The sequence below is a fragment of the Mercenaria mercenaria genome, unplaced genomic scaffold (genome assembly GCF_021730395.1).
Source record: "Mercenaria mercenaria strain notata unplaced genomic scaffold, MADL_Memer_1 contig_3154, whole genome shotgun sequence".
NCBI classification, from domain to species: Eukaryota; Metazoa; Mollusca; class Bivalvia; order Venerida; family Veneridae; genus Mercenaria; species Mercenaria mercenaria.
This window is the reverse complement of record NW_026461268.1, coordinates 6161-33586: the sequence shown is the minus strand read 5'-3', so window position 1 is coordinate 33586 and position 27426 is coordinate 6161. Positions and strand designations below refer to the sequence as shown.

The 27426-nt window shown below is 35.8% G+C and overlaps 1 protein-coding gene and 1 non-coding gene across 3 annotated transcripts; one reads left to right on the top strand and one right to left on the bottom strand.

The window, feature by feature from the left end:
- Window positions 1-105: 105 nt before the first annotated feature.
- Window positions 106-24617, bottom strand: LOC128552789 (uncharacterized). Of its 2 annotated transcripts, XM_053533854.1 has the most exons (11): window positions 24334-24617; window positions 23962-24107; window positions 11490-11565; window positions 8281-8483; window positions 7470-7668; window positions 6890-6994; window positions 6528-6569; window positions 5214-5336; window positions 4855-4950; window positions 2414-2509; window positions 106-2199 (listed from the first exon to the last, which is right to left on the bottom strand). In XM_053533854.1, the coding sequence occupies exons 1-11, from the start codon at window positions 24571-24573 to the stop codon at window positions 1924-1926; spliced, it is 1602 nt and encodes a 533-aa protein (XP_053389829.1). In that variant the 5' UTR covers window positions 24574-24617; the 3' UTR covers window positions 106-1923. The 2 variants fall into 2 exon arrangements, with proteins under 2 accessions (XP_053389829.1, XP_053389830.1); XM_053533855.1 differs by lacking the exons at window positions 106-2199; window positions 2414-2509 and adding an exon at window positions 3814-4640 and having other exon boundaries at window positions 24334-24616.
- Window positions 861-933, top strand: Trnat-ugu (transfer RNA threonine (anticodon UGU)). The gene has a single exon. It is a non-coding gene; the product is annotated as a tRNA-Thr (tRNA).
- Window positions 24618-27426: the final 2809 nt, after the last annotated feature.

The following is a 27426-nucleotide window of genomic DNA, read 5'->3' as shown; positions in this document are numbered from 1 at the left end:
GCGTATTAGAAACTCAAGAACTCATTGATTCATTTTTTTCTCTTTATTTTTAATTACTTAAAATGAAAGTGCATTATAAATTCCAAAAGAATGACAAAGACCTGGTGTGTTTCTTCGAGAAATGTATATTCTAAATTTACGTAACACACTTACTACACTTTCTGCATAGATAAGAAAAGAGAAACAAAAACAGACAATAATTGCATTTGCTGACTACAGTTTAATATATTACAATCGGCTATTGTTCTTAAAACATTTAAATACGTTCATTATATGCTTCTAGCATTATTCATGATATAAAATTTTGCCAAAGACTGACAATTTGCACAGGAACGTAAACTACTTACGAATGACATACTCTAAATGCGGAAATAATATTCCAGACGTTCCTTTTCAAACCATAATTGAATATTTCTACTAATTTGATGTATTTAAATGATGAAAACAATCATAAGATCCAAAAGACAGCCACAGCAGTCTACCAAAAGAGTATGCAATGAACATGTACATACGCATACATAGACGAAATCAAGTTGAGAATGAAACACAAACATATAGTGGGGCTTCACCTAGGAATAGTCAGTAGCAAAAGCACCTCTGGTTGGTTTAAGCCTGCTAAATTTGCAAGAAATGTCTAAATGTTTATCCCTGCTCCAAAGGGTCAGGGCTATGTCAATAAAAATTATATATTAGCCAAATCCTTAACAAACGCAATGGTAGCGAATGTCAATAGATGTTAACCACATAAATACTTAAGTGTTATATATTACAAGATGTATATAAACAAAAACAAACTTACGGACTAGATATGTATGTCACAGTACGGATTTGGTCACGTTAGGGGAGAAGCTGTGTCAGGCAGCCGGTTAGCTCAGTCGGTAGAGCACTCGCCCTGTAAGCGAGGGGTCCCGGGTTCGAGCCCCGGACTGACTGCACATTTTTCTCACCCTGTGACATGTATGAAACCCTTGACATTGTTAAAGAACTACCATTGAGTGTCCGGCATAACAAAAGAGTCGACAAATTTGAAAATACGAAAGACCAGGTGTTCTTTTCAACCATCTTTCAAACTTGTCTGTCACTGAGTTTTCCACTTGTGTCTTTAGAAGTTTAGATAAAAGCAAAGAGGAAAACTATCAAATTGTAAAATTGAGGGGGAGGGTGGTTATTTCCTGAAAATTAACGCATATAGTGTTCATGATAAAAGACAGAGATGAAAATATTTTGAAATGACAGAAAAAAAACTATCAAATTTGCCTGCTTTACATTTGCTTAGAGTACGATAATTCTTAGAAAGTTCTAGATTCGGTATGTAAGATGTCTAAAATAATACTTATGCAATGAGATGAGTTCAAGAGTTTAAACAAAAACGTTGAATATAACTGTTTATTGGATTAAAACTCAAACGAATGTAAATGATATCTGAGCCTTCAGCTCTCGTTCTTCAAAATTAATTATGGAAATTATTATGAAGCACAAAGGCATGAAATATATGTTATGAAAATCGGTTTAGAACATGAAGAGAATTATGTTCCACTGTTGGCTTTCAACACCACATTGTATGAAGATATTGTAAAAACATGGCCTGAAGATCAAGATTTTAACACAAAATAAAATTAAAACTGATAAACAAAAAATAATACAAAGTCGTGTATAGTTATGATGATTGTTTTGAATTCCTTCGGAAAACGTACGATCCGAATTCTTCATAAGACACGACAAGTTCATTTTCCTCATCACACTGGCCATATTGCGTTTCATTTAATCAGCTAAAAATTTATAATTTTTAAGTATGATAAACACGAAAACATAAAATGTAGTGGTTATATAAAAGACACTTCGCAGATCACCAATATTGTGTTAGCTATGTCATTTTCACAAGTCATGCATCTGTTTATCAGCACTACACCTAAACATCTAGTTTTAGGGTTTCTGCCCTTCTGCCACGCCTTTGCAGATGACAGGTCCATTTTCCTCTAACAACAACGCTGGCCAAACTACGTAACTGACTAGAGGTCCGGATGCGGTGTATTCTTTGTACATGGTTTTATCAAATTTTATCTCTTTTTCGGTGGGAAATTCATGTAGGACCAGCGGTGGCGTCTGGACCACCATCATCCAGCCTAGGTAAAGGCACTTCATAATGTATGGGTTTAGTTCTTCTATGCATCTGTTTGTCCACCTTGCTCCAATGTACCACTTAAAAGGTAAAGACAAAATTTACATTTTGCCTTCTAAATTTACTTCTCTCTATTCAAAGTGGTTATCTCCTATGATTGCATTATTACACATTCAAACTTTCTGCCAACAGATTGTATAACAGATGTTTCATTATGACCATTTACGTTCTTTTACTGGAAAAGAAACACAGCAAATAATAACTACACGTACATACAAAATTCTCAAAACATACCTTTTGCACAATAGGCACCATTGATGATGCCATATCTTTTCGCAGCTGCTTCAATTTAGTATCAGCGTTCAGTTTTGAGTGTTCTTCTTTCAGTACCTTAAGAATATAGATAATCTCAAAGAATGACAAAGACCTGGTGTGTTTCTTCGAGATATGTATATTCTAAATTTACGTAAAACACTTACTACACTTTCTGCATAGATAAGAAAAGAAAAACAAAAAGAGACAATAATTGCATTTGCTGACTACAGTTTAATATATTACAATCGGCTATTGTTCTTAAAACATTTAGATACGTTCATTATATGCTTCTAACATTATTCATGATATAAAATTTTGCCAAAGACTGACAATTTGCACAGGAACGTAAACTACTTACGAATGACATACTCTAAATGCGGAAATAATATTCCAGACGTTCCTTTTCAAACCATAATTGAATATTTCTACTAATTTGATGTATTTAAATGATGAAAACAATCATAAGACCCAAAAGACAGCCACAGCAGTCTACCAAAAGAGTATGCAATGAACATGTACATACGCATACATAGACGAAATCAAGCTGAGAATGAAACACAAACATATAGTGGGGCTTCACCTAGGAATAGTCAGTAGCAAAAGCACCTCTGGTTGGTTTAAGCCTGCTAAATTTGCAAGAAATGTCTAAATGTTTATCCCTGCTCCAAAGGGTCAGGGCTATGTCAATAAAAATTATATCCGCCAAATCCTTAACAAACGCAATGGTAGCGAATGTCAATAGATGTTAACCACATAAATACTTAAGTGTTATATATTACAAGAAGTATATAAACAAAAACAAACTTACGGACTAGATATATATGTCACAGTACGGATTTGGTCACGTTAGGGGAGAAGCTGTGTCAGGCAGCCGGTTAGCTCAGTCGGTAGAGCACTCGCCCTGTAAGCGAGGGGTCTCGGGTTCGAGCCCCGGACTGACTGCACATTTTTCTCACCCTGTGACATGTATGAAACCCTTGACATTGTTAAAGAACTACCATTGAGTGTCCGGCATAACAAAAGAGTCGACAAATTTGAAAATACGAAAGACCAGGTGTTCTTTTCAACCATCTTTCAAACTTGTCTGTCACTGAGTTTTCCACTTGTGTCTTTAGAAGTTTAGATAAAAGCAAAGAGGAAAACTATCAAATTGTAAAATCGAGGGGGAGGGTGGTTATTTCCTGAAAATTAACGCATATAGTGTTCATGATAAAAGACAGAGATGAAAATATTTTGAAATGACAGAAAAAACTATCAAATTTGCCTGCTTTACATTTGCTTAGAGTACGATAATTCTTAGAAAGTTCTAGATTCGGTATGTAAGATGTCTAAAATAATACTTATGCAGTGAGATGAGTTCAAGAGTTTAAACAAAAACGTTGAATATAACTGTTTATTGGATTAAAACTCAAACGAATGAAAATGATATCTGAGCCTTCAGCTCTCGTTCTTCAAAATTAATTATGGAAATTATTATGAAGCACAAAGGCATGAAATATATGTTATGAAAATCGGTTTAGAACATGAAGAGAATTATGTCCCACTGTTGGCTTTCAACACCACATTGTATGAAGATATTGTAAAAACATGGCCTGAAGATCAAGATTTTAACACAAAATAAAATTAAAACTGATAAACAAAAAATAATACAAAGTCGTGTATAGTTATGATGATTGTTTTGAATTCCTTCGGAAAACGTACGATCCGAATTCTTCATAAGACACGACAAGTTCATTTTCCTCATCACACTGGCCATATTGCGTTTCATTTAATCAGCTAAAAATTTATAATTTTTAAGTATGATAAACACGAAAACATAAAATGTAGTGGTTATATAAAAGACACTTCGCAGATCACCAATATTGTGTTAGCTATGTCATTTTCACAAGTCATGCATCTGTTTATCAGCACTACACCTAAACATCTAGTTTTAGGGTTTCTGCCCTTCTGCCACGCCTTTGCAGATGACAGGTCCATTTTCCTCTAACAACAACGCTGGCCAAACTACGTAACTGACTAGAGGTCCGGATGCGGTGTATTCTTTGTACATGGTTTTATCAAATTTTATCTCTTTTTCGGTGGGAAATTCATGTAGGACCAGCGGTGGCGTCTGGACCACCATCATCCAGCCTAGGTAAAGGCACTTCATAATGTATGGGTTTAGTTCTTCTATGCATCTGTTTGTCCACCTTGCTCCAATGTACCACTTAAAAGGTAAAGACAAAATTTACATTTTGCCTTCTAAATTTACTTCTCTCTATTCAAAGTGGTTATCTCCTATGATTGCATTATTACACATTCAAACTTTCTGCCAACAGATTGTATAACAGATGTTTCATTATGACCATTTACGTTCTTTTACTGGAAAAGAAACACAGCAAATAATAACTACACGTACATACAAAATTCTCAAAACATACCTTTTGCACAATAGGCACCATTGATGATGCCATATCTTTTCGCAGCTGCTTCAATTTAGTATCAGCGTTCAGTTTTGAGTGTTCTTCTTTCAGTACCTTAAGAATATAGATAATCTCAAGTTTGAAATATCGATCAATGAATAAACAAACTAGCAATGTATCATAGGTAATATGCGTCGTGCTCATAGCTTAATCTAAATACCGAAAATGGTTGTCTGTGTCTTTCAAATTTCTACCTGTATCACAAAAAGACATTTTTTAAAAACAGAAATGATCTTTAAAATGCAAACATGAAAAATATTTATTACAATGTACAGTAACTGATTCACTTTTACCGTATTAAAGAAAGTAATAATTACTTTTTCGGAACTCGTTTTAGCATCTCCGTTGGTTCTATTAAGTTTAGCTTCCCATCTGCGCTGTAGTTTTATATCTACTAACGAAGACTTCTCACCTCGGAGAAACTGTGCGACATTTCGCGCCTGAAAATATGTATTTGTACTGTTGCATTCTTACAGTTTTATTTAACTAAACTTAATTTGAGACACAAAATGTCATGATATACAATGTCATGTAGCCTAAAAGAATTAAATGTGGCCGGTAACATTCAAACAACATTTTATGACGTTTCTTACTTTACTTATATTATGTTAGAGACTTATTTTGATACTGGTCAATGAATTCTTCTTTAATAGGAATAGTTCATAGTTAACCTTTATTTTAATATAATTCAACCTTTATATTTACAGTTCAAAGATATTGAAAATAGTTCAACGCATTTTAAAACTGCGTGTAGATTCAGAATTTAATAATTGCCAAACGAGACAAAGGGAGGTAATAATAATATTACAAACTTGCGTTTCAAATTAATGTCGTCTTCATATTTCATCATGATAGAAATTCTTTAAAGATATTATAAAATAGTTCTAACATTCATATCACTCCTTAGGCAAAATAAGTCAATCAAATTTGAACTTACCTTAAAATAAGTCTATCATGGTAGGAAAAAAAATATATATATATAATCAAAGTGTTATAATAACTACTGAAAACTTTTTTGTGGTTAAGTTTAACGTCGCACCGACACATTTTAGGTCATATGACGACTTTCCAGCTTTGATAGTGGAGGAAGACCCCAGGTGCCCCTCCGTGCATTATTTCATCACGAGCGGGCACCTGGGTAGAGCCACCGACCTTCCTTAAGCCAGCTGGATGGCTTCCTCACATGAAGAATTCAACGCCCCGAGTGAGGCTCGAACCCACATCGATGAGGGGCAAGTGATCTCAAGTCAGCGACCTTAGTCATCCGGCAAACTGAAAACTGACATGTCTTATGTATTCGCTCAGTAAAAATATGAATAAATGTAATGTTTCGGTAAAATTTATGACTTCACAAAGCACAAAGACCATATTAACCACCTTTAAAACGTAAACTAAGTTGAAATTTTGTGCAATTTCTAATACTGTGGTCACAACAAAGCAAGGAATACGCTTTTGTTTTCGTCAATTCTTTTTATGAGAAATATTTAATTTTTACCTTTGAACGCATCATTAAACTGGACAAAGAAAGATTGTCATAAAAAGCATTTAAAACAAAGAAACTGATATGTTGTTTCGGATGAAGCTGTAAATAATCAATAATATCGATTCTGTTTCATGATGGTTTTACTAACCTGTCGTTTTGGCATTGCGAAATGATATGGCTTCCATGTTCTCTGAAATAATGCATATAAACTGTATTAATAATTAATAACATAACATAATGAATCGTAGGATAGACAAGGTAATTTCAGCTTCTGTTGAGCTACTGGAAGTTTCGCCGTGGGGCACATAAGAAAAATAACGAAGCATACTTTTCCTACATTTTTTCTTATTCATTCATTTGACATGTTCAGTGTAATTGTGTACAGTAAATCGTACACATTATTTCGATATATACTTTTGATTATCACAAGTTTTTATTACATTGCTATGTATCATGACCTAGTTATACTGTGTAGCAAGGGAAGAGTACTGTTTTAAACATATCGCTTACAATTTCCATAACAGATTGTCGATACTCTTCAAACAGTAGATTTACAGCATCTGAAGCTTTTTGTAACAAAAGATCAGCTTTGCCCTCACAGAATTGTATCACGTTCTACATAAAGAGAAAAACCAAGAACGAAAGTCCAATAGGAAAAGTCACATTCAAAGGACGCAGCCACCTATACAGTACTAAAACATATAAATTTCATATGTAAACAAGGCACAGTCAAAATATTAGCTTTCTATATACTGTAATTAAATAGTTCCACACTTAACAGTTGTATAAACCATTTTTTATTCCGAATAATACTTAATCTTACTAAAGATATTTTCGAATGCGCGGATTCTTTTACTCTGATCATGACAGTTAAACAAACGAGCAACGTGTTATATTCCCTAAAACAACTTTATTTTTCTGTTGGTTGTCTCGTATTAAGTATGTGCATGGGATTTTTGAAGGGAACGTAGTTGGAAGGTAGTCATAATTTACGGTAAGTAAATCAAATATAATTAAAACGTTTAATAGCAGGTAAATTTTAAAAGACCACGAATTAACAGCTTTATCAAATGCAAAATATAAAGCTAACCAACAGCGTCAGTCTTAATGTTTCAATCGCTGTTATTTCATCGTAGTCACCACTAACTAACGCCTCAAAAGCATCGGTCCATTCATTGTCGTATATCTCACTGTAAAACTCTCCAAGCTTTGTAGGCCGGTTTGGATCGCTCAGGTCGGTAATTGCAGTATTGTTATCAACATGTTTGTCTCCGGCTAATTTACTGAGCCTGTTAAAAATATATTTAGTAGTATACATTCTATCTAAAACAGTCTGATGGATATACGTATCTTATGTTCAAGCAATTATAACGCTAAGGCAGACTTCATCGTGGTTCACTGGCTATACAAGTAAATATAAAATCAAATTTAGATTTGAATACTAGCATTCACTTCACCCACAGAATGCTTACACGAAGTTAAGTCAGTTTAAAATAACATTGCCAAGATTTAAAGGAAATATTAATGAATGAGACGTTAGCTGCTTTAAGAGCTTGTAAAATCATGATTGATCATTTTAAAAGGTACATAAGAAATTATAATCTATTTTATAAAAATCACATAAAAATCAATAAATTTTGTATTTTGTTTAGTTTCAAGTAGTGTCAACAAGGTTTAGGAAATATTGCGACTTCCCATCCTTCATCGTTGTTGGAGACCCCAGACGCCCCTCTTGATATTATTTCAGGCACGGGCATGCACCTGGACCTTCACTTGAAAGAATTTGACTTCTGATAAGGCTTGAACATACAGCGAAGCGAGGCGTCTGATGATCTTTGATCATCGGAGCAGGTATGACTCCTATATTACTTTCTTATTTACATAAATATTTGACATGATACCGAAGCAATAATTGATCTTTTTCTTCTTTAAGTTGGTTGGAATATGTCTGTAACGAATAATTATGTGTTTTCAATATTTCCCTCTCGTCGAGGAGTTCTTTATTGTCTTTTTCCATTTGTTGGCATTGCTTTCTCAATGATTCTATCGGGTTATCTCTCCCAGTCTGCTTTCCATGTGTGGTTTTTACTTGCTGACTTTGTTTCTGAAATAGAAAGAAATTATGCTGTTTCATTTGCTGATCTATAGAATGTATATTATTCAAGAAATAATATATCTCACTTCGTGATTTGTCGTTGAATAAAATCATTGTTTGGAGTTCAGATGCGAAGAAATTATATCTCGAGGGTGCAGCCCGAGTGATATAATAATACGCATCTGAACGATGAAAATGAGATATATTATTTCGATTCTAACACGTTTCCAAGGATTTTTAAGTACGTCTTTGACCACATCCATAAAATATAGAGGATATTTGTTTGTTTGCAGTGTGATATCGAAATATATCTTCACCGATAAGGGAGACAAATGAATATTTTCACGAAGGCGGAGCCTGAGTGGAAATATCAGAATTGTTTTTATTTTATGCTAACTGGTGAAGATCAACGACTTTTCTGTTTATTAAATGCTAACATGTTCAAAGAAAACCAATATTTCATGATGATATTAGGATTTATTTAAGCTACCGTGTTACATATGACGCATCCGCTAAATTACCATGGACACTCAGGCACATTGATATCGAATATTGGTGATTAGGTCCGTGAAATCAACACGACGCCATTTTGTTTTTGAAAACAAAAACTACATTTAAAATATTTTGTTAGTAAATGCACAATCCGCGGCTAACAGACAATAGTTAAGTAAGCATATTTAAAACTTTTCGGTCAATGCCATCAGTTCGTTAAATAACCGGAAGCTTGCTTTGTTTACAAACGCTGAAGGTCAGATTAAAAAACAACACGAAAAACGTAAACAACTGGGGAATATCCGAAAGTCTTTGGAAAATCAAGCTGCAGAATTAAATATCATCATGGATTTAATGGAAATATTGGTCTAGGAGCTGTTTAGCATAACGAATAAGGATGGAATCTGGAACACAACTGGCTGGGTGGGGAAGAATTTCGACGAAAATGCTGGCATATTACGTAAGGTTGTGTTGATGTCTTGTGATAATAAACTAAGACAACAACCAACTAAATGTGCTGTCGCCAGTAAAATCTACCATACGATAGTGAGGAACCAATGAAAAGTGGAGGAAAGACATATATATAGCTACATTAAGTTAACGACAAGGCCAAGCAACCACTTTTGAAGGTACATTTCTAGAGCTAGAGCATTAGATCTATAATATTATTTCTTCTGCAAATTTTATTATAGCTAGCTTGTCCTATATAGGATTGTCTAGCTGTACATGTCTCCTGTATGGCTTGAATGTTAGGATAATAATAGATTACCAGCAATTATTAAAGGCAACAAAGGGAGTTAATTAAAGAATATTTTCAAGGGAGATAATTTTATCTGAAAAAAAGAAGTTCGGCACTGTGAGTGCTGTAGAGAAATATCTCACTGCTATTTTTCAGTATTTCACCAGTTAGCATAAAATAAATTTGTCTCTTTTCCGTAGGTTTATTTTCCAGCGCGCCGCTATGCCGTTTGACGGTATGACGTGACTAGAGCTGTGCAGGAGCAGGAGTGACGAATTATACCCCCACACTACGGCCTTGTCACAGAAGTAAGACAATGTCAAAGTCGAACTTGTCGTATATATGATGATGTAACACCCATGTATCAAAAATGATTTAAATCTGTTAACCCTGCAATAAAAGTTCTACTGTTCTGGGTCAGTGTGACCTTGACCTTTGACCTACTGGCCTCAAAATCAATCATCTGCTGGTCATGATCAACCTCCCTATTAAGTTTCGTGATCCTAGGCCCAAGCGTTCTAAAGTTATCGTCCGGAAACGGTTTAACTCTTCCGGGTCATTGTAACCTTGACCTTTAACCTACTTATTTCAAAATCAAAAAGGATCATCCTCTGATCATGAACAACCTTGCAACTTTCATGATCCTAGGTCAAAGCGTTCTCAAGTTTTCCTCCGGAAACCGTTAAATGTTCTCCGGGTCCTGTTGAACTTGACCTGTATTTTATGATGTTGCACCTGTGTACCAAAATTCATGACCCTATGCCCAAGCATTCTCAAGTTATCACCGGAAACCGTTTAACTGTTCCGGGTCATTGACCTTTGACCTATTGACCTCAAAGTCAAACTTGACCTTTATTTTATGATGTTACACCTGTGTACCAAAATTTATGGTCCTAGGCCCAAGCGTTCTTAGGTTATCGTCCGGAAACGGTTTAACTGTTCCAGGTCACTGTGACATTGACCTTTAATCTACTGATCTCAAAATAAATAGGGGTCATTTGCTTGTCATGACCATCCTTTCTATTCACTATCATGATCCTACACCCAAGCGTTCTCAGGTTATCGTCCGGAACAGTTTAACTGTTTTGGGTCACTGTGAACTTGACCTTAAATCTACTGACCTCAAAATGATTAGGGGTCATTTGCTGATGACCATCCTCCCTATCAACTTTCATGATCCTAAGCCCAAGCGTTCTCAAGTTGTCATCCGGAAACCGTTTAACTTTTCCGGGTCAATGTGACCTTGACCTTTGACCTACTAACCTCAAAGTTGAAACTAACCTGTAATGTATGATATTACACCTGTATACCAAAATTTATTATCCTAGGTCCAAGCCTTCTCAAGTTATCATCCGGAAACCGTTTAAATGTTTCGGGTCATTGTGACCTTGACCTACTGACCTCAAAGTCAAACTTGACCTGTATTTTATGATGTTACACCTGTGTACCAAAAATTATTTAAATCTGTCAAGCCTTTCATGAGTTATTGTCCGGAAACTATGAAAACCAACGGACTGACTAACCGACCAAAAAGCTCACTCCTATATACCCCCCCCCCCCCACCCCCCTCACCCCCAAACTTCGTTTGTGGGGTGTGATAATTGTGATGTCAGAAAAGTGAATTGTTGTATAATAACACACACTTTTCAGCCTTCTTTGTTTAACAGGAAAATGACAGGGGTCGTATTAGAATAGGTATTTTAATCCTACAATTCGAAAATGGTTAAAGTCCATATTTCACAATAGTTTATATATATTAAAAAATATTGCGTTTACTGATATACCTTTAATGGTTCCACGTTATGTTGCTTCGGGCGTTCCGTTTCAGCTTTGGCAGTTTGTTCTGAATCGCTTTTGTTTCTGTATATAGACAAATGTTAATTATTATTATTGCTGCTTAAAGACCAATGGAAATTATCTTATTTTATAATCTTGTGATTTCTTCCTTTCGGATGACAAAATAAAATATATCCTAGAAAACGCGACATTTTTGTGAAATATTCTTACATTTATGACAAAATATACAAAAAGAAAGTCCTTTACGTACGAATATTGCGGTTAAATTGATCTACACATAGTGTACTGTTTATGAAATATACAATAATGATTTTTATTGTTTATGACTTTTGGCTTTGCTTATGTAAATGATTAATTTGGTCTGTCCTTAAATGTGCAGACAAATTTTCGAAGTGGAGCATAAATGTATGGCTATATATAACAGTTATAACCGTTTCGTGAGTATATATCTCCGCGAATATGTACAGTTTGCAAAATTTGACAAAGCGAAATAAGTCCATCATCAAAATTTGTGATTCATATTTATTTTACTTGCAATGTACCTACATTTTCATATGTGAGTAGCACACCTGTCTACATCATACGCCTATGTTATATGTTACTTACATATTTTATATTAGGCATGACTTTGCTCAAAAACATTTAACTTAAATACGAAAATGTAAAAAAAAAATGATATCTTGGTTAGTAATAGTTGTGAATAAGTAGAGATCAAACGACTTTGTTTAAAATTATCAAATGATCCAAAATAATGATAATTTACATTTAAATCCGTTTCATGCCAAATGCAAGTTATATGTCGCCGACGAATTAATTTGTAAGGATATGTTTCTTTTGTGTCTATCTGAAAGTTATCTTTCTTACTAGTGTTGTAGATGAATCAATCGGTTATGCATCTATTTTACCTGTCCAGCGAATCAGAAATAGTTTTTTCTAGACGTTCGACACGTTCTTCTTTTTTTCTCTGCGGCCAATTTCTCATTCACCCTTGTCCAGAAATCCATAATCAACAGCTCGACCTAACCGATGCTGTGGATACATTGGGACACGACTGGTTTGAATATTTAGTGTAACCTGGACTGGCGTATGCATGACTTATATAGTCTAAGTAGATAATTAACCTTGTGGAATATGACAGAATATTTGCATCATTGAACAATACGAATGTCACAGTAAGCTATCTAAACATCGTATTTTCTTTGCAGCCAAAATGTACATATGTAATTGTTCAAAGTAAATATGATTTGTTATTCAATAAATTGTGATTTTTTTGTTTGTTTGGTTGGTTTTTTTATTGTTTCTTGTTTTTGTTTGTTTGTTTTTTTTGTTTTTGTTTTTGTTTGTTTTTTGTTTTTTTTTTTTTTTTGTTTTTTCTTTTTTTTTGTTTTTTATCTATAAGGTCATGTTAAACTACATAACAGTTTTTCTACAAATAAAACATATCTAATTAATTTCATAATTTGAACCTGAGATATACCTCTTTACAGTTTTATTATTGAAACCTTAAACGTGTATATATCTACTTAAAACAAACCTTTAACGCCATGTTACCAGTTTTAACGTTTCCCTCAATGTGTGGTTTTGACGGAAAAAGTTTGCTAAAATGTAAAATAATGTTTCGCATTACAAGAACTTAAACCACAATTTACGAGGAAGCACACATAATTATTCAGTAACGTGTAATACTAAGGCATTCTATATACATATATTTACATTCGCCCTTTTCTTTTCCATTGAAACTTTTGACGTTCATTTCGTATGAACAGCAAAAGAAAAGGCACGAAAGTTACGTCATCGCTGCTTAGTGATAACCGACCGCTGTTTTGACGGCGTCCGTGTATAGTCAGGGAGAACGTTCCTTAGATGACGTCGCAGTTGTTCCGTCTGGTAAACAGAATTGACGGGAAGTTGATTTAATGCTAAATGCTAACAAGAGGGCCATGATGGTCCTATATCGCTCACCAGAGTTGTTCTGGCCTACTGGCCTAGTTTTTGACGTAAATAACTCAGATTAGAACTTGAACTAGAGGTCATCAAGACAAACATTCTGACCAATGCTCGTGAGTTTCAAACTTTAACTGTGGACTCTAGAATGTTAACAAGATTTTCCTTGGATTTGCCCTAGTGACCTTATTTTTGACCACACATAACCAAGATTTGAACTTGACATAGAAATCATCAAGACAAACATTCTGACCAAGTTTCATAAAGATTGGGTCACAAATGTGGCCTCTAAAATGTTAAAAAGCTTTATTTCATCTGTAGAACCACCGATCTTCCGTAAGCCAGCTGGAGTTCTTCCCTACATTGATATTAAACATCCCAAACAAGAAAGTTTCTAACTTGCAGCGGTAAGAGACAAGTGATTCGAAGGATGTGACATTTAACCCTCCAACGATTTGTCTTTGTGTTTAGTTAAAATATAGCTTTGCATTGGCACTAAATATTTGTAATAATATTTTGCAATTGTTCGGAACTGTAAACTTTGTGCAAGACGATTGTTTAATACCAAGAACGCAGTGCAAAAAGTAGTAACATTTTTGTGTATTTCAATAGGTAGATTATACAAAGTCTGTTTGAAAACAATATATCCTCGTTTTTGCCGCAACACTTTTTTTGGTAAAATCATCTTTCAGCCATTATGTTAGAAATTGATGTGAATAACATGAAATGCTAAAAGCTACAAGAAATATTTCAATGACATCTTTCAAATTTTAAAGATATTTTAACGTAATTTGGAATTTTAACATTTTAGAAAAATGGGTCATATTATATGATATCGCGTCCGTCCGTCCGTCCGTCTGTCCGTCCGTCTTTCTTAGTTCGTAGTATTAGACTTCGGACAGTTGGGCAGCCTGCCTGCAGCCCTGCAGCTATATCACGTGATTATGACGTCATCACGTGGGGCGGGGCTAACGGGGGAAAAACCCATGACGTCACTGCCGCACCCAACATTCCAAACTAACAATAGAGACTAGGTGAGTCAATCGGAAATTACAATGGGGAGGGTATCCTATGACCGCGCACGAACAATGGAAGGGTACCGTATGACTGCCTGCAGCCCCGGTCTATTGTTGCGCTGCTCCCTATTATTACGTAAAGGGTATCATATTATAAGACCGCACCCAGCATTCCAAAGAACAAAAGAGTGTAGGTGAGTCAATAGGAAATTACCATGACGTCAAAGCCTCACCCAACATTCCGTTACTACCCGGCTTATCTATTTTTAGTCAATAGAGGGTATTATATAAGGTTATTCTTTTTATTGTCAACCTATTTTAATTTTTCATTGTTTTATCCGTCTAGAACGGTGATTTAGGGTCAAATTTGGCATTATGGGTTTTTAACATTTTAGAAAGGTTGAGAGGTAAACATTACGAAAATCATACTCGGACCGGAAATGACGTCATCAAAATTCAAGGTCGTCGTAGAGGCATATTTTGGTACCATTGGAAAGGTCTCGTCGAGCACGTTCAGAAAATATATACTTTTATGGGTCTAAATCATTCATGCGTTACCACCCTGGTTTTTTCTTTCGTTATTGTAGGGAACCTAGGCATGTAGGGTATCTAAAGAAAGGTCTCGATGAGAACTATTTGATGATCACGTCTAATCGAGGCTAAAATCACTCGCGCGTAAAAACCACTTTGAACTCCGAGGGTGGGTTCAAACCTTGAAGACATCCACTGATCTGTTACATTTTATGGTGCGCAAAACGCGATATTACATTGCTATTTGATAATAGCCATAATTACAACAATCGTAGGGACTTTTAACAATTTTATTGACACAATTGCCAACATGCTATATAAATATATACATTGAAATCAATTAAAGCAAGTTATTTACAAATAGGTACATACGCAAAGTTAAGTAAGTTGTTTTAAACCAAGGCAAGTCAGAAATTGTTGGTACCGTTGGAAAGGTCTCGTCGAGCACGTTCAGAAAATATATGCTTTTATGGGTCTATCTAGTACGGTTCTTGAGATATTGATATTTTAAGCGAAATCATTCATGCGTTACCACCCTGGTTTTCTCTTTTGTTATCGTAGAGAACCTAGTCATGTAGGGTATCTAACGAAAGGTCTCGATGAGAACTATTCGATGACCACGTCTAATGGAGACTAAAATCACTCATGCGTTAAAATCACTTTGGACTCCGAGGGTGGGTTCGAACCTTAACAAGAGGGATACCCCTAAAAAGCTATCGTCAAGACAAGTCAGAAAATATATACTTTTACGGGTCTTTCTAGTACGATTCGTGAGATATCGGGATTTAAAGCGAAATCATTCATGCGTTACCACCCTGGTTTTTTCTTTCGTTATTGTAGGGAACCTAGGCATGTAGGGTATCTAACGAAAGGTCTCGATGAGAACTATTCGATGACCACGTCTAATCGAGGCTAAAATCACTCGCGCGTAAAAACCACTTTGAACTCCGAGGGTGGGTTCAAACCTTGAAGATATCCACTGATCTGTTACATTTTATGGTGCGCAAAACGCGATATTACTTTACTATTTGATAATAGCCAGAATTACAACAATCGTAGGGACTTTTAACAATTTTATTGACACAATTGCCAACATGCTACATAAATATATACATTGAAATCAATTAAAGCAAGTTATTTACAAATAGGTACATACGCAAAGTTAAGTAAGTTGTTTTAAACGATGCAGACAACATAAATCACTGAAAATCAAATGTAATCAAATCTATTCAATTTAGCCCATTAATTAATATATCAATAGCCAGAGCTCAAATAACGACGAACGGTTATAATATGTATACCTTTTCACAATTGACTACTTCAATCGGTGTAACATACCCTCTCCAGTATATATAAACATTAAGTTACATTCAGAATATCACTTCAATTCAAACTTTTGAGGAAGATAAACGTACGTGTGTTAACAAATATGGCTTATAACTCGCATAAGAATAGCGTTATTCGAGCTAGATATTACCAACCAACAGGAAAAGTCCTTTACTCCGATGCCAGCTTAAACAATTACATCTTTAACGCGTTCTGTCAACCCGTAGGACAAGCTAGGGATTTGGTGCACCCTAACATTCCGTTCGTATATAGACGAGAACCGTACTGGGATAACCCCGAACAACTAAATGAGTCGGAGAAGTCTACCCAATCCACAATCGGTCCCTGTTTTTGATCTAAATAAAAAGAGCGCGAGGAAGGAAAGATCACCATCACCACCATCGCCGCCGCCGCCGCCACCACCGCCGCCGCAACCAAAGCCACCACATTTGCTCGCCTCATGATGTAAAAGTAATATAAATTTTAATGCAGATTTACGGACCTTTCATTCATTCTTTGACATCCGTGGAAGCAACATGAACAAGTGTCCGGATTGTAAGAGAGACTTTTCAAGAAAAGACGTTATGCTTAGACACCGCAGAAACAAACACGGAGAAACTATCCCGTCACAAAATGGTGAAGGGTATCAGCCTGCTCTTCCATTGTCAAAACCGATCAAAATACCACCTCCACCTGGAATACCAACGTCTCCATTTTTACTGCCACAAAAAGATCAATCGGGAGGATCAATGCTAACACCGTTTACAGAGCGTATGTCCGGCATGGTTTTTCAACATCCATTTACTATGATGGTTTCGGGTCCAACGGCTTGCGGGAAGACAACGCTGGTCAAGGAATTATTACGAAATAACGGAGCTAAAATCAGTCCTCGGATACAGAGAATCGTTTGGCTGTACAAGAGATGGCAGTCAGTCATTTCCATTAACCAGAATTTATACGGGAATAAAGACCCTACACAAAGGCGCAATTTTTGTTACTATATAGCGCTTTTTAATAATCCTGTGGATAAACAGTCTGTGTTGACATTGGCCCGACAAATGTATCCGAACAAAACGGACGTATTAATGAAAACCTTCGAAAAAGCTACGAAAGATCCGTACGGATATCTTATAATAGATCTGAAACCCTTTGTGGCAGAAAACGACCGATTAAAATACCATATAAGGCGAAATGTTGGAATCTCTTCTACGGATAAAACTGAGATGACCAAGCCTATGACAAACTTTCATAATGAGTCAACAAATCATGGCTAAGCATCACCACAGACAGCTATAAGAGAGTATGAGGAGGTGGGACCCTATCATTCCTTAGAAGGAAGTCCATCCATGCACATCCAAGAACAGTCGCTTGACAAAATGGCTAACAAAGCAGAAGCTTGCTTCGACTGTGGGCTCCTTTTCGAGAATCCTTATGACGTACAGAGGCACGAAAAAAGTGGTTGGTGTTCTGCGTACAATGAGCCACCTTCTAAACGTGTCAGAATGGACAAAACAAGTGACAGCGAGTTGGACGATAATGTCGAGGACAATCAGGGATATATTTCGCTGAGGAAAAGGGCTAGGGTATGTACCTGCGATAAATATGACAAATTCTATGATCAGTTTATACAAAATGGGGAAGACCAAGAGGAGGCTCTAGAAATGGCAGAAGATAGACTTCAGCCGCAACTCAAACGCAAATTCTTCGTATTATACGAACAATTATTGGATTCTTTCATCCTTCCCCTACGAAGCAGTGCACTACATAAGAAAATATTAGAGGATATCAATTCGCTGGAACAAAAGGGATTGTCCACTGTCTCAGCAGTAAAACGTTCGTTAAGAAAGCATAAATCAGAATTTAGAGATCTGTTAGAGGTGGAAGAGCCTGAGGATGAAACTGAAACAGAGAGCGAGGAAAGCGACGATGAATCTGAAGAAGGAGAGGAAATGGACTCTGAGAACATCCGAGTGATCAAATCTTATAACCAATAAAGCTATGTGTAAGTCTTTAAAGTAATCATAATACTCTAGACAGTTGGAGTGAGTAGATCAGATTTATTGACAGACAAAGTCAACATGATGAGTAACATATACATATATTTACAAAGTGACGAAAGCGATGCCTATTTTGTAAACAATGATACTAGCCATTTCAAAATACGATTGAATGAGCCTTTATATTTAGAAGGTATATGGAAAGTGGCTTTAATCGAGTTTCATGCTAGGGAAAAAGTGAAATCGAAATCTAGTAATGGGCTTTACGTATATTCAGATATTTGTGATGAAAGTATCGTGAAAGGCGAAGCTCGTCCTTTGCTGCGACGACTTGAGAAAAACAAGACAAGTGGGTGGGATAACACACTTGAAGCACCTTACTACCTACCTGTGAGAAGCAAAGAAATTCGGGAATTGGAAATACACATAAAGCAGGAAGATGACACAAACGCGCCGCATTTAGTGAAACCTGTGCGCCTGACACTTCATTTGAAACGATATCCATTTTTTAACTAAAACTCATGAAGTTGTTGGTGTCTAATCTGTCAAAAAAATGAAAGTTTATAGCAGAACAGAGCATTATTGATCATCATTAGCAGCAGTAAGAATACTGGAAGTTGCAGAAAATGGACTTCAGTTCAGCTATTACAATTAACATAATTACAAAGACAAAAGGAAAAGAAAATAACGTACAATATTGTAGAAATACTATCCTAAAAGTTTAACTGCTGAGTAAAAAGACAGTGATTTATGTTGTCTGCATCGTTGAAAACACCTTACTTAACTTTGCGTATGTACCTATTTGTAAATAACTTGCTTTAATTGATTTCAATGTATATATATATGTAGCATGTTGGCAATTGTGTCAATAAAATTATAAAAAGTCTCTACGATTGTTGTAATTCTGGCTATTATCAAATAGTAAAGTAATATCGCGTTTTGCGCACCATAAAATGTAACAGATCAGTGGATATCTTCAAGGTTTGAACCCACCCTCGGAGTTCAAAGTGGTTTTTACGCGCGAGTGATTTTAGCCTCGATTAGACGTGGTCATCGAATAGTTCTCATCGAGACCTTTCGTTAGATACCCTACATGCCTAGGTTCCCTACAATAACGAAAGAAAAAACCAGGGTGGTAACGCATGAATGATTTCGCTTTAAATCCCGATATCTCACGAATCGTACTAGAAAGACCCATAAAAGTATATATTTTCTGACTTGTCTTGACGATAGCTTTTCAGGGGTATCCCTCTTGTTAAGGTTCGAACCCACCCTCGGAGTCCAAAGTGATTTTTACGCATGAGTGATTTTAGTCTCCATTAGACGTGGTCATCGAATAGTTCTCATCGAGACCTTTCATTAGATACCCTACATGACTAGGTTCCCTACGATAACAAAAGAGAAAACCAGGGTGGTAACGCATGAATGATTTCGCTTAAAATCTCAATATCTCAAGAACCGTACTAGATAGACCCATAAAAGTATATATTTTCTGAACGTGATCGACGAGACCTTTCCAACGGTACCAGCAATATGCCTCTACGACGGCCTTGAATTTTGATGACGTCATTTCCGGTCCGAGTATGGATTTTCATAATGTTTACCTCTCGACCTTTCCAAAAATGTTAAAAACCCATAATGTCAAATTTGACCCTAAATCACCGTTCTAGACGGATAAAACAATGAAAAATTAAGATAGGTTGACAATAAAAGGAATAACCTTATATAATACCCTCTACTGACTAAAAATAGATAAGCCGGGTAGTAACGGAATGTTGGGTGAGGTTTTGACGTCATGGTAATTTCCTATTGACTCACCTACACTCTTTTGTTCTTTGGAATGCTGGGTGCGGTCTTATAATATGATACCCTTTACGTAACAATAGGGAGCAGCGCAACAATAGACCGGGGCTGCAGGCAGTCATACGATACCCTTCCATTGTTCGTGCGCGGTCGTAGGATACCCTCCCCATTGTAATTTCCGATTGACTCACCTAGTCTCTATTGTTAGTTTGGAATGTTGGGTGCGGCAGTGACGTCATGGGTTTTCCCCCCGTTAGCCCCGCCCCACGCGATGACGTCATAGTCACGTGATATAGCTGCAGGGCTGCAGGCAGGCTGCCCAACTGTCCGAAGTCTACTACTGTTCGTATCCAGAGCATAACATTATATCCATTAAAGAGATTGACTTTAAATTGAGCATATAGGTAGTAGATGATAATGGTACGATAGGCTGAAGTCTTAAACCTCTTTAGCTCAAAGGTTAAGGCCACTAATTGAGCTATAAGGTAAAAAGTGTCCATCATATTTCGCATAACAAAATAAGCATCCAAGGTACTTCAAACTTGAATAGCTTACTCTTCACATAGTGTCTGCGTAGTAGACATTTGCGAATTAAGTCTACGTGAACTGTGGACACCTAAGACGATTGATTTTTCAAGGGTACCGTCTCAATATAATTTGATTATATTATGTAGAAAAAATAGTTTATAACGGCAATAGGGTTTCGAGTAGGTGATATGAATTTGGATGTGCCTGTTTTTAGCTCGACTTTTCGAAGAAATAGTAGAGCTATTGCACTCGCTCCGGTGTCGGCGTCGCCGTTAGTTAAAGTTTTTGATAAAGTCAAATATCTCTGTAACTATCAAAGCTACTGACTTGAAACTTTAATTACTTATTTACTCTCAACGTCTATACTAGCAGAAACAATCCCTAAAACTCTGATATGAATTTTACAGAATTATGCCCCTTTTAACTTAGAATAGTTTGTTAAAGTTCTTGATGAAGTCAAATATCTCGGCTACTATCAAAGCTATTGACTTGAAACTTAAAATACCTATTTACTATCAAAACCTACACCGGGAGAAACAATCCCCATAATAATAAGAGTTGAATTTTGACAGAATAATACCCTCTTTTAAATAAGAATTGCTGGTTAAAGTTTTTGATCAAGTCAAATATCTCTGTACTATCAAAGCTATTGACTTGAAACTTTAAATAGTTATTTACTATCGAAGTCTTCACCAGGAAAACAATCGCCATAACTCTGATTTGAATTTTGACAGAATTATGTCCCTTTTTGAATTTTTGGTTAAAGTTTTTGATAAAGTCAATTATCAGAGGATAGGAGCAAAATTTAAAGAACTTTACTGATGAAGCCCTAAGGAAAAGGACAGCAAAGGGAAGAAATTCCCCGAAAAACTCTAAGTCCACTTAAATCATTACCAGGTACAGATATGTCAAAAAACACCATAACTTTGCAGGTACCCTCCATGTTGTACCAAAGAAAAGTGGTCTCGGTTTTTACCTACGGCCAATAATAAAAAAGTTACAAAATAACATATTTATAGTAACATAAAAGGGAAGTTATTCAATAAAAAATATTGTAAAAGTGAACAAAAATGGAATTTGCCAAATACAAACAAGAGCACAGCAATGCAAAGGAACAATAACAAACAATAAAATCACGTGACCTTTAACCTCTAAGTGTGACCTTTACCTTGAAGCGAGCCATTTGCTGTGCACGTCGTCTCAATGTGGTGAACATTTGTGCCATTTTTTTTTAAATCCTTCAAGCAGTTCAAGTGTTACAGATCGCACTCGAAACAAAGTTATATGACCTTTGACCCCAAAGTGTGACATTGACCTTGTAGTCAGCCATCCAAAACATGCGCTCTGATGGACATTTGTGCAATGATTCTGTAAAATCCTTCAAACAGATCAAGAGTTACAGAGCAGACACGAAACAAAGTAATATGACCTCGACCCCTTAGTGTTACCTTTACCTTAAAGCGAGCCACCTGATACAGGCGCTCTGAACGTCGTCTTGATGTGGAGAGCATTTGTATCAAGTTTGTTTAAAATCCTTCAAGGGTTCACGAGTTACAGAGCGGAGTCGACACGAAATTGCTAATGGACAGACGGACACACAGACAGACAGACGGTCAGATGAGCACCTGGGGTTTCCCAAAATACGTTCCTTCGGGCGTATAAAACAACAAAGGAATGGAGACGCAAGATATTACGTTTTCTACAGTTTTCACAATGTTTTACCTGCTGACCTACATTTTGATCCCAGCTGACCCAGTTTAAATTTTTTGTTTTTCATTTCGGACGACGACGACGATGGAATACGGATGCATTGCGATCAGATTAGCTTATCTTTTCAACTTTGTCGCGGATGCGCAACTTATTATATTAAAGAATATTTCAGGAAAGTGTTATGACGCTAGATCAAATACTTTTGGCGATATGCATAACCAAAACATTTCTCTGGCGGACAGACGGACGGACAGACAAATCCAAATCTTATCATGTGCGGTGACATAATTAGCCAGACCATACCGTCATTATAGGAATGTTTTCCTACTACACATAAATTAAAATTATCATGTTGAGACGATCCCCTTGAAAAGTCGATCGTCTTAGGTGTTCACAGTCCACGTAGACTTAATCCGCAAATGTCTATTACCTACACAAGGAGTGCCACGAGTTCGACTGGGCCCGGCTTGTTGTAGGTTAAGCTTAGGAATTTATTACGAATGTTCCCGTAATTCTGGAAACTATAAGCTGGTCAACTATATTTCATATAAGTATATGAAACAGTGGTGGCATTTTGCCTTTCGGTGGTAAATTATCTTAAAAATCACAAATCACAATGGGTTTGTCGCTTTAAGCAACATACCAGATAGTGTGAATCTCCCTAATATTGATTATTCCTAAAATTGTGTGTCGAATCCCGCTATTTGTATAACATATATTTCGTGAAGGGTGGGGTAGGAATTAGTCATATTTTGGCATATTACACCAAATAAACATATGCATAAGTGCATTATATATCTAAACACTATAGAAAGTCTATACACTAATAAAAAATAATAAGTAGCTAACGGAGCATACAAAAAAAACTTATTAAACCGAAATATAAAATTTAAATTACTGGCTCGTTAGACTTGTAGGTATATGGCAATGAGTCTCTGCACATAAACCGGGTCTGTAGGTTAAATGTCACGGTCACAATTTAGCCGATATGCAAAATGCATAAAGCAGTGTGGTAGGTCAAAGGTCAAGGTCACAGCAAGGTCAAATATGCCCGTCATATTTGGTGTCCAGAACATAATTTGAAACTTTGGTGATGAGACTATGTGCAGACTGCACCATACTACATTACAAAGGCCCCAGTCCACCATAAAAAAAAATTAACACTTTTTTCATTTAGTTTCTTGCCCATCCTTTGCCCTTATTTGCTATTCACTGCTACTGCTCACACACCCTGCTTCCACCCCCTCCAACACACTCCCGCTCACACCACCCACCAAAAAATCTTTAAACGTTGCCTTTTCTTTAAATTTGCTTGTCATTCTCTGATATAACGTTTCGGACGTATGTGGCCCCGCTTGGCGGAATTCTTGTTTATTTAGAACATTACAATCAATTAAGAACAGAGTCGATGATTTACATAACGTCTCAGGAAAATGACTTCAAAGAAAACAACTACAAATCATTTTATTTTTTCTGAAGTAGGTTGCTTAGCGTAGAGTTACGAAATACCCGAGTGCATTTATCGGACGCTTAGTAATATTGAAGTTTCCCTTTAGTTTCGTATAATAAAAGTTCATCTAGCTTACGCAACTTTTACCTCTTACCTATGTGTTTCTTGAAGCAATTTATTTAAACGTATATTCTCCATTTGCAATTTGTTGTTTTTATCACTCTGTCTGTTCACTTCTTGTTTAAGACTTTGTATTTTGTAATCTTGTTGTTTCCTATCTTGTGAGTAGCTTTTTCCAGCCTTGAAAATCAAATAAAAGTTGGTCAATTGTATTGTGAAGCAATCGTTTGCGTAAATGTTCCTTTGGAAAAATAAAATTGTCAAATTATTGTTTTACAGTGCGTTACACATTTATCTTTATATCGCAAGCATCCACTCTTATTTATTGTAATAACAAAGTTAAATAACACAGAATAACACAAATAAACCCATTCATAATTCCGAATAAGACTTTTGAAAATTTTACCATGTCTTGATTGAAGATATATAGCTTCTGCTCTAAGTCCCTCATTAGTTGACAAACAATTTCTCTCGCACGGTCATCGAATTTTCTTGTTCTTTGCATGCTTTCAATAGTAGCTAAGTTCTGACAAAGTTCATTCCCTACTAAGGTTAGTAATTCATCGGTCGGCAAAGAACAAAAGGACTGCTGTTTCCCTCCAAGTTGCAGTGGTGGTTGCAATGGCTGTCCCATTTTATTGCCCATGGTTCTATGCTGTAGTTGAAAAATAATGATATCATTATTAGTATAAATTAAACTAATATTTCTCCTAATGATATTGTAATAGCTTAAAGATAATTTGGTCATTAATCCGCAAGGAATTAGATAAGTTGTTTTGTGAAAGAGGGGGTTAGACTTTGAAGTATATTTATTTCTAGATATACACAAGTTATGTATAAAAGGACCGTCAAACAGTATGTTGTTTGCTATTATTTGTACAAAATGAAGGGAAAAACTCTGCTCTGTAGTAATCAATAAGTTTCTTGAGGATCCATTTATGGATAACATGTATATTGTTTTGTGCGAACTATTGAATTTTTGAAACAAATAATGCACAAAATTTCTAAAGAGATTCTGAAGAAGGTTAGCTTGCATCATCGCCCCATAGTGATCTATATTTATGTATAATTTCATGAAGTCGCTTTGTTATGTTGGACCTTATCGAATGTAAAATAATTAAAGGGCAATAACTCTGCTTAATGAACAAATCTTGACACCTTGTAGTAATCTATATAAAAATTAGTGTAAAGTTTCATGAAGATTCATGAATACGTTATTTAGATATTGTCGATTGTCCCTATGTTTTACCAAATCTCAATCAAGGCAATACTCTGCTTTTACTGCATAAATGTGGATTCGTGTGAGCAAAGATCATGTGCTAATTAATAATTATTTGAGGTTTGGTGATTGTATCTTAATTACGTTTTTGAATTTTAACCAGTTTCATTCTTTTTTTTCACAAAAGCAACGGGAAAACTCTGTTTTAATGAGTAAAAAGGGTTAATTCTGCGTGTGAGCAAAAAGCATTTACTAAGTAATAATTATGCTAGGGTTGGTGATTCTAGTTGAAAAACATTTTGAATTATAAGGATTTTCATTTCTATTGCATACAAATTAAATGGAAAGGATCTGCTTTTTACTGGGTCAAGGGGAATAATATTGTTTGTGAGCAAAGATCATGTACTAATTAATATCTACATGAAGTTTGGTTATCCTAGCTGAAATACCAGGATATTTTTTTAATAATAAGAATTTTCTTTCAAACAAAAACTCTGTTTTTCTTGGTCAAGGAGAATAATTCTACGAATGAGCAAAGGTCGTGTGTTCATATATAATTGTTAGAGGTTTGGTGATTCTAGCTGAAACATAGTTTGGTTAATTTTTGGGTTCATAAGCATTTTCAGTTTCTGACAACCGGACGCACAGACGCACGGACGAACGAACATCTGAACGGACAACGCCAAAACAATACCCCTTCGCCTTCGACAGGGGGTAATAAGACAAACCTCTCGTAATTATGGACAGGTATTTTCGTCTGCTCAGGATATGATTTAAATCTTGAGATGCCACCCCCCCCCCCCCCACCCCCACACCTCCACTTAAAATATAGATCGTCCTAAGTGTCCACAGTCCACTTCGTGTTAATTTGAAAATGTCTAATACCGATCTATTGCTGACTGGCGATTTAAATGCTAGAAAAGTTCTATAGAATTTGATGCATATCGTGATATTTTTGAAGATGATGTTACCGTCCCACGTGTTTCGTGTGATAGAAGTGTTAATTCAGGCGCGTAGCTGGGGCATTTTTCATAGAACGCAGAGGAAATGTGAGGGTCGGGGTATCCTCCTGATATTCTTTAAGCAAAAATTTTGCATAAATAACTTATTTTTCTCATTTATTTTTTATGAAATGTATTGTTTTACTTTGTATTCGTGTAATATTACACGTGTACATACATGGGTGCAAGTACTTATTCAAAACAGATGTTTCGTGATAACAAACTTTCGAAATTTTAATTCATTCGAGGGATATGTCTATAAGTAAATATATAATAGTAAAATGAATTTTACCGTAACTCTAGCTTTGCTTTTGTGATCCCGCACTTCATATATCGCCTGCCTAGTGAAATGACGATGGCGAAGAGCTAGATTACGATGGCAAAGGCGAAGAGCTAGATCACGATGGCAAAGTGCAAACTCTTGATTTCACGCTTAGCTATCGTGATCTAGTTTGAAGTCACGACGGCAAATTGAGAGATCGCTAAATTCCGTGCTTTCGCCATTGTATGTTAGATCACAATGGCAAAGTGCGAATTTGAGAAAATTTCGCAATTTTGCACTTGTGATCTCGCGCTTTGCCGTCACGGATCATGATCCAACACTTTGCTCATCACCTGCGCATGATGGAGTAGCACAAAACGCAATATTACGATTGCGAAGCGCGGAATTGCAATTGTGAAGAGCGAAATTCCGAAAAAATCGCTATTTCGCGCTCCGCCATTGTGATTTCGTGCTTCGTCATTGTGATTTCACGCTAGCGAAATAATGTAAATAGTTAATTTCAAATATAACGAACACTGTTATAATGAATTTTCGGTACAATGTAATTGAAAATGTTCATTTTCTAGCTCTTATTTGATCTATGTAAACAAACATGGTTTGTAAGGAACATATTTCCATGCCCCAGTGTTAAAATATATATACATAGAAATAACACATATTAAGATATAGCGAACCAAAAAAGTCTTTTTCAGAAGTTTTATACGAGGCTTTAACATTAGCATTGGGTAGACATTGTAATAACATTTATTCGTAAAACAAATATTGAAATCATAGCGTGATAGTTGATATATCTGAACAACATCTAAAACCAAGTATTACACTGAAATCTTGATCTGAATGCAGTTTAAGGTCTTCTGAAATACAATACATACAATTTAATTAGAAAAGGGCCATTAAAAATATATAATAACCAATTATAAAAGAAAGAAGATATTTATCTCACTGTGAACTGGATGTCACAGTAGTATCCTACGATTTGTGGGGCAATAGCGTAAG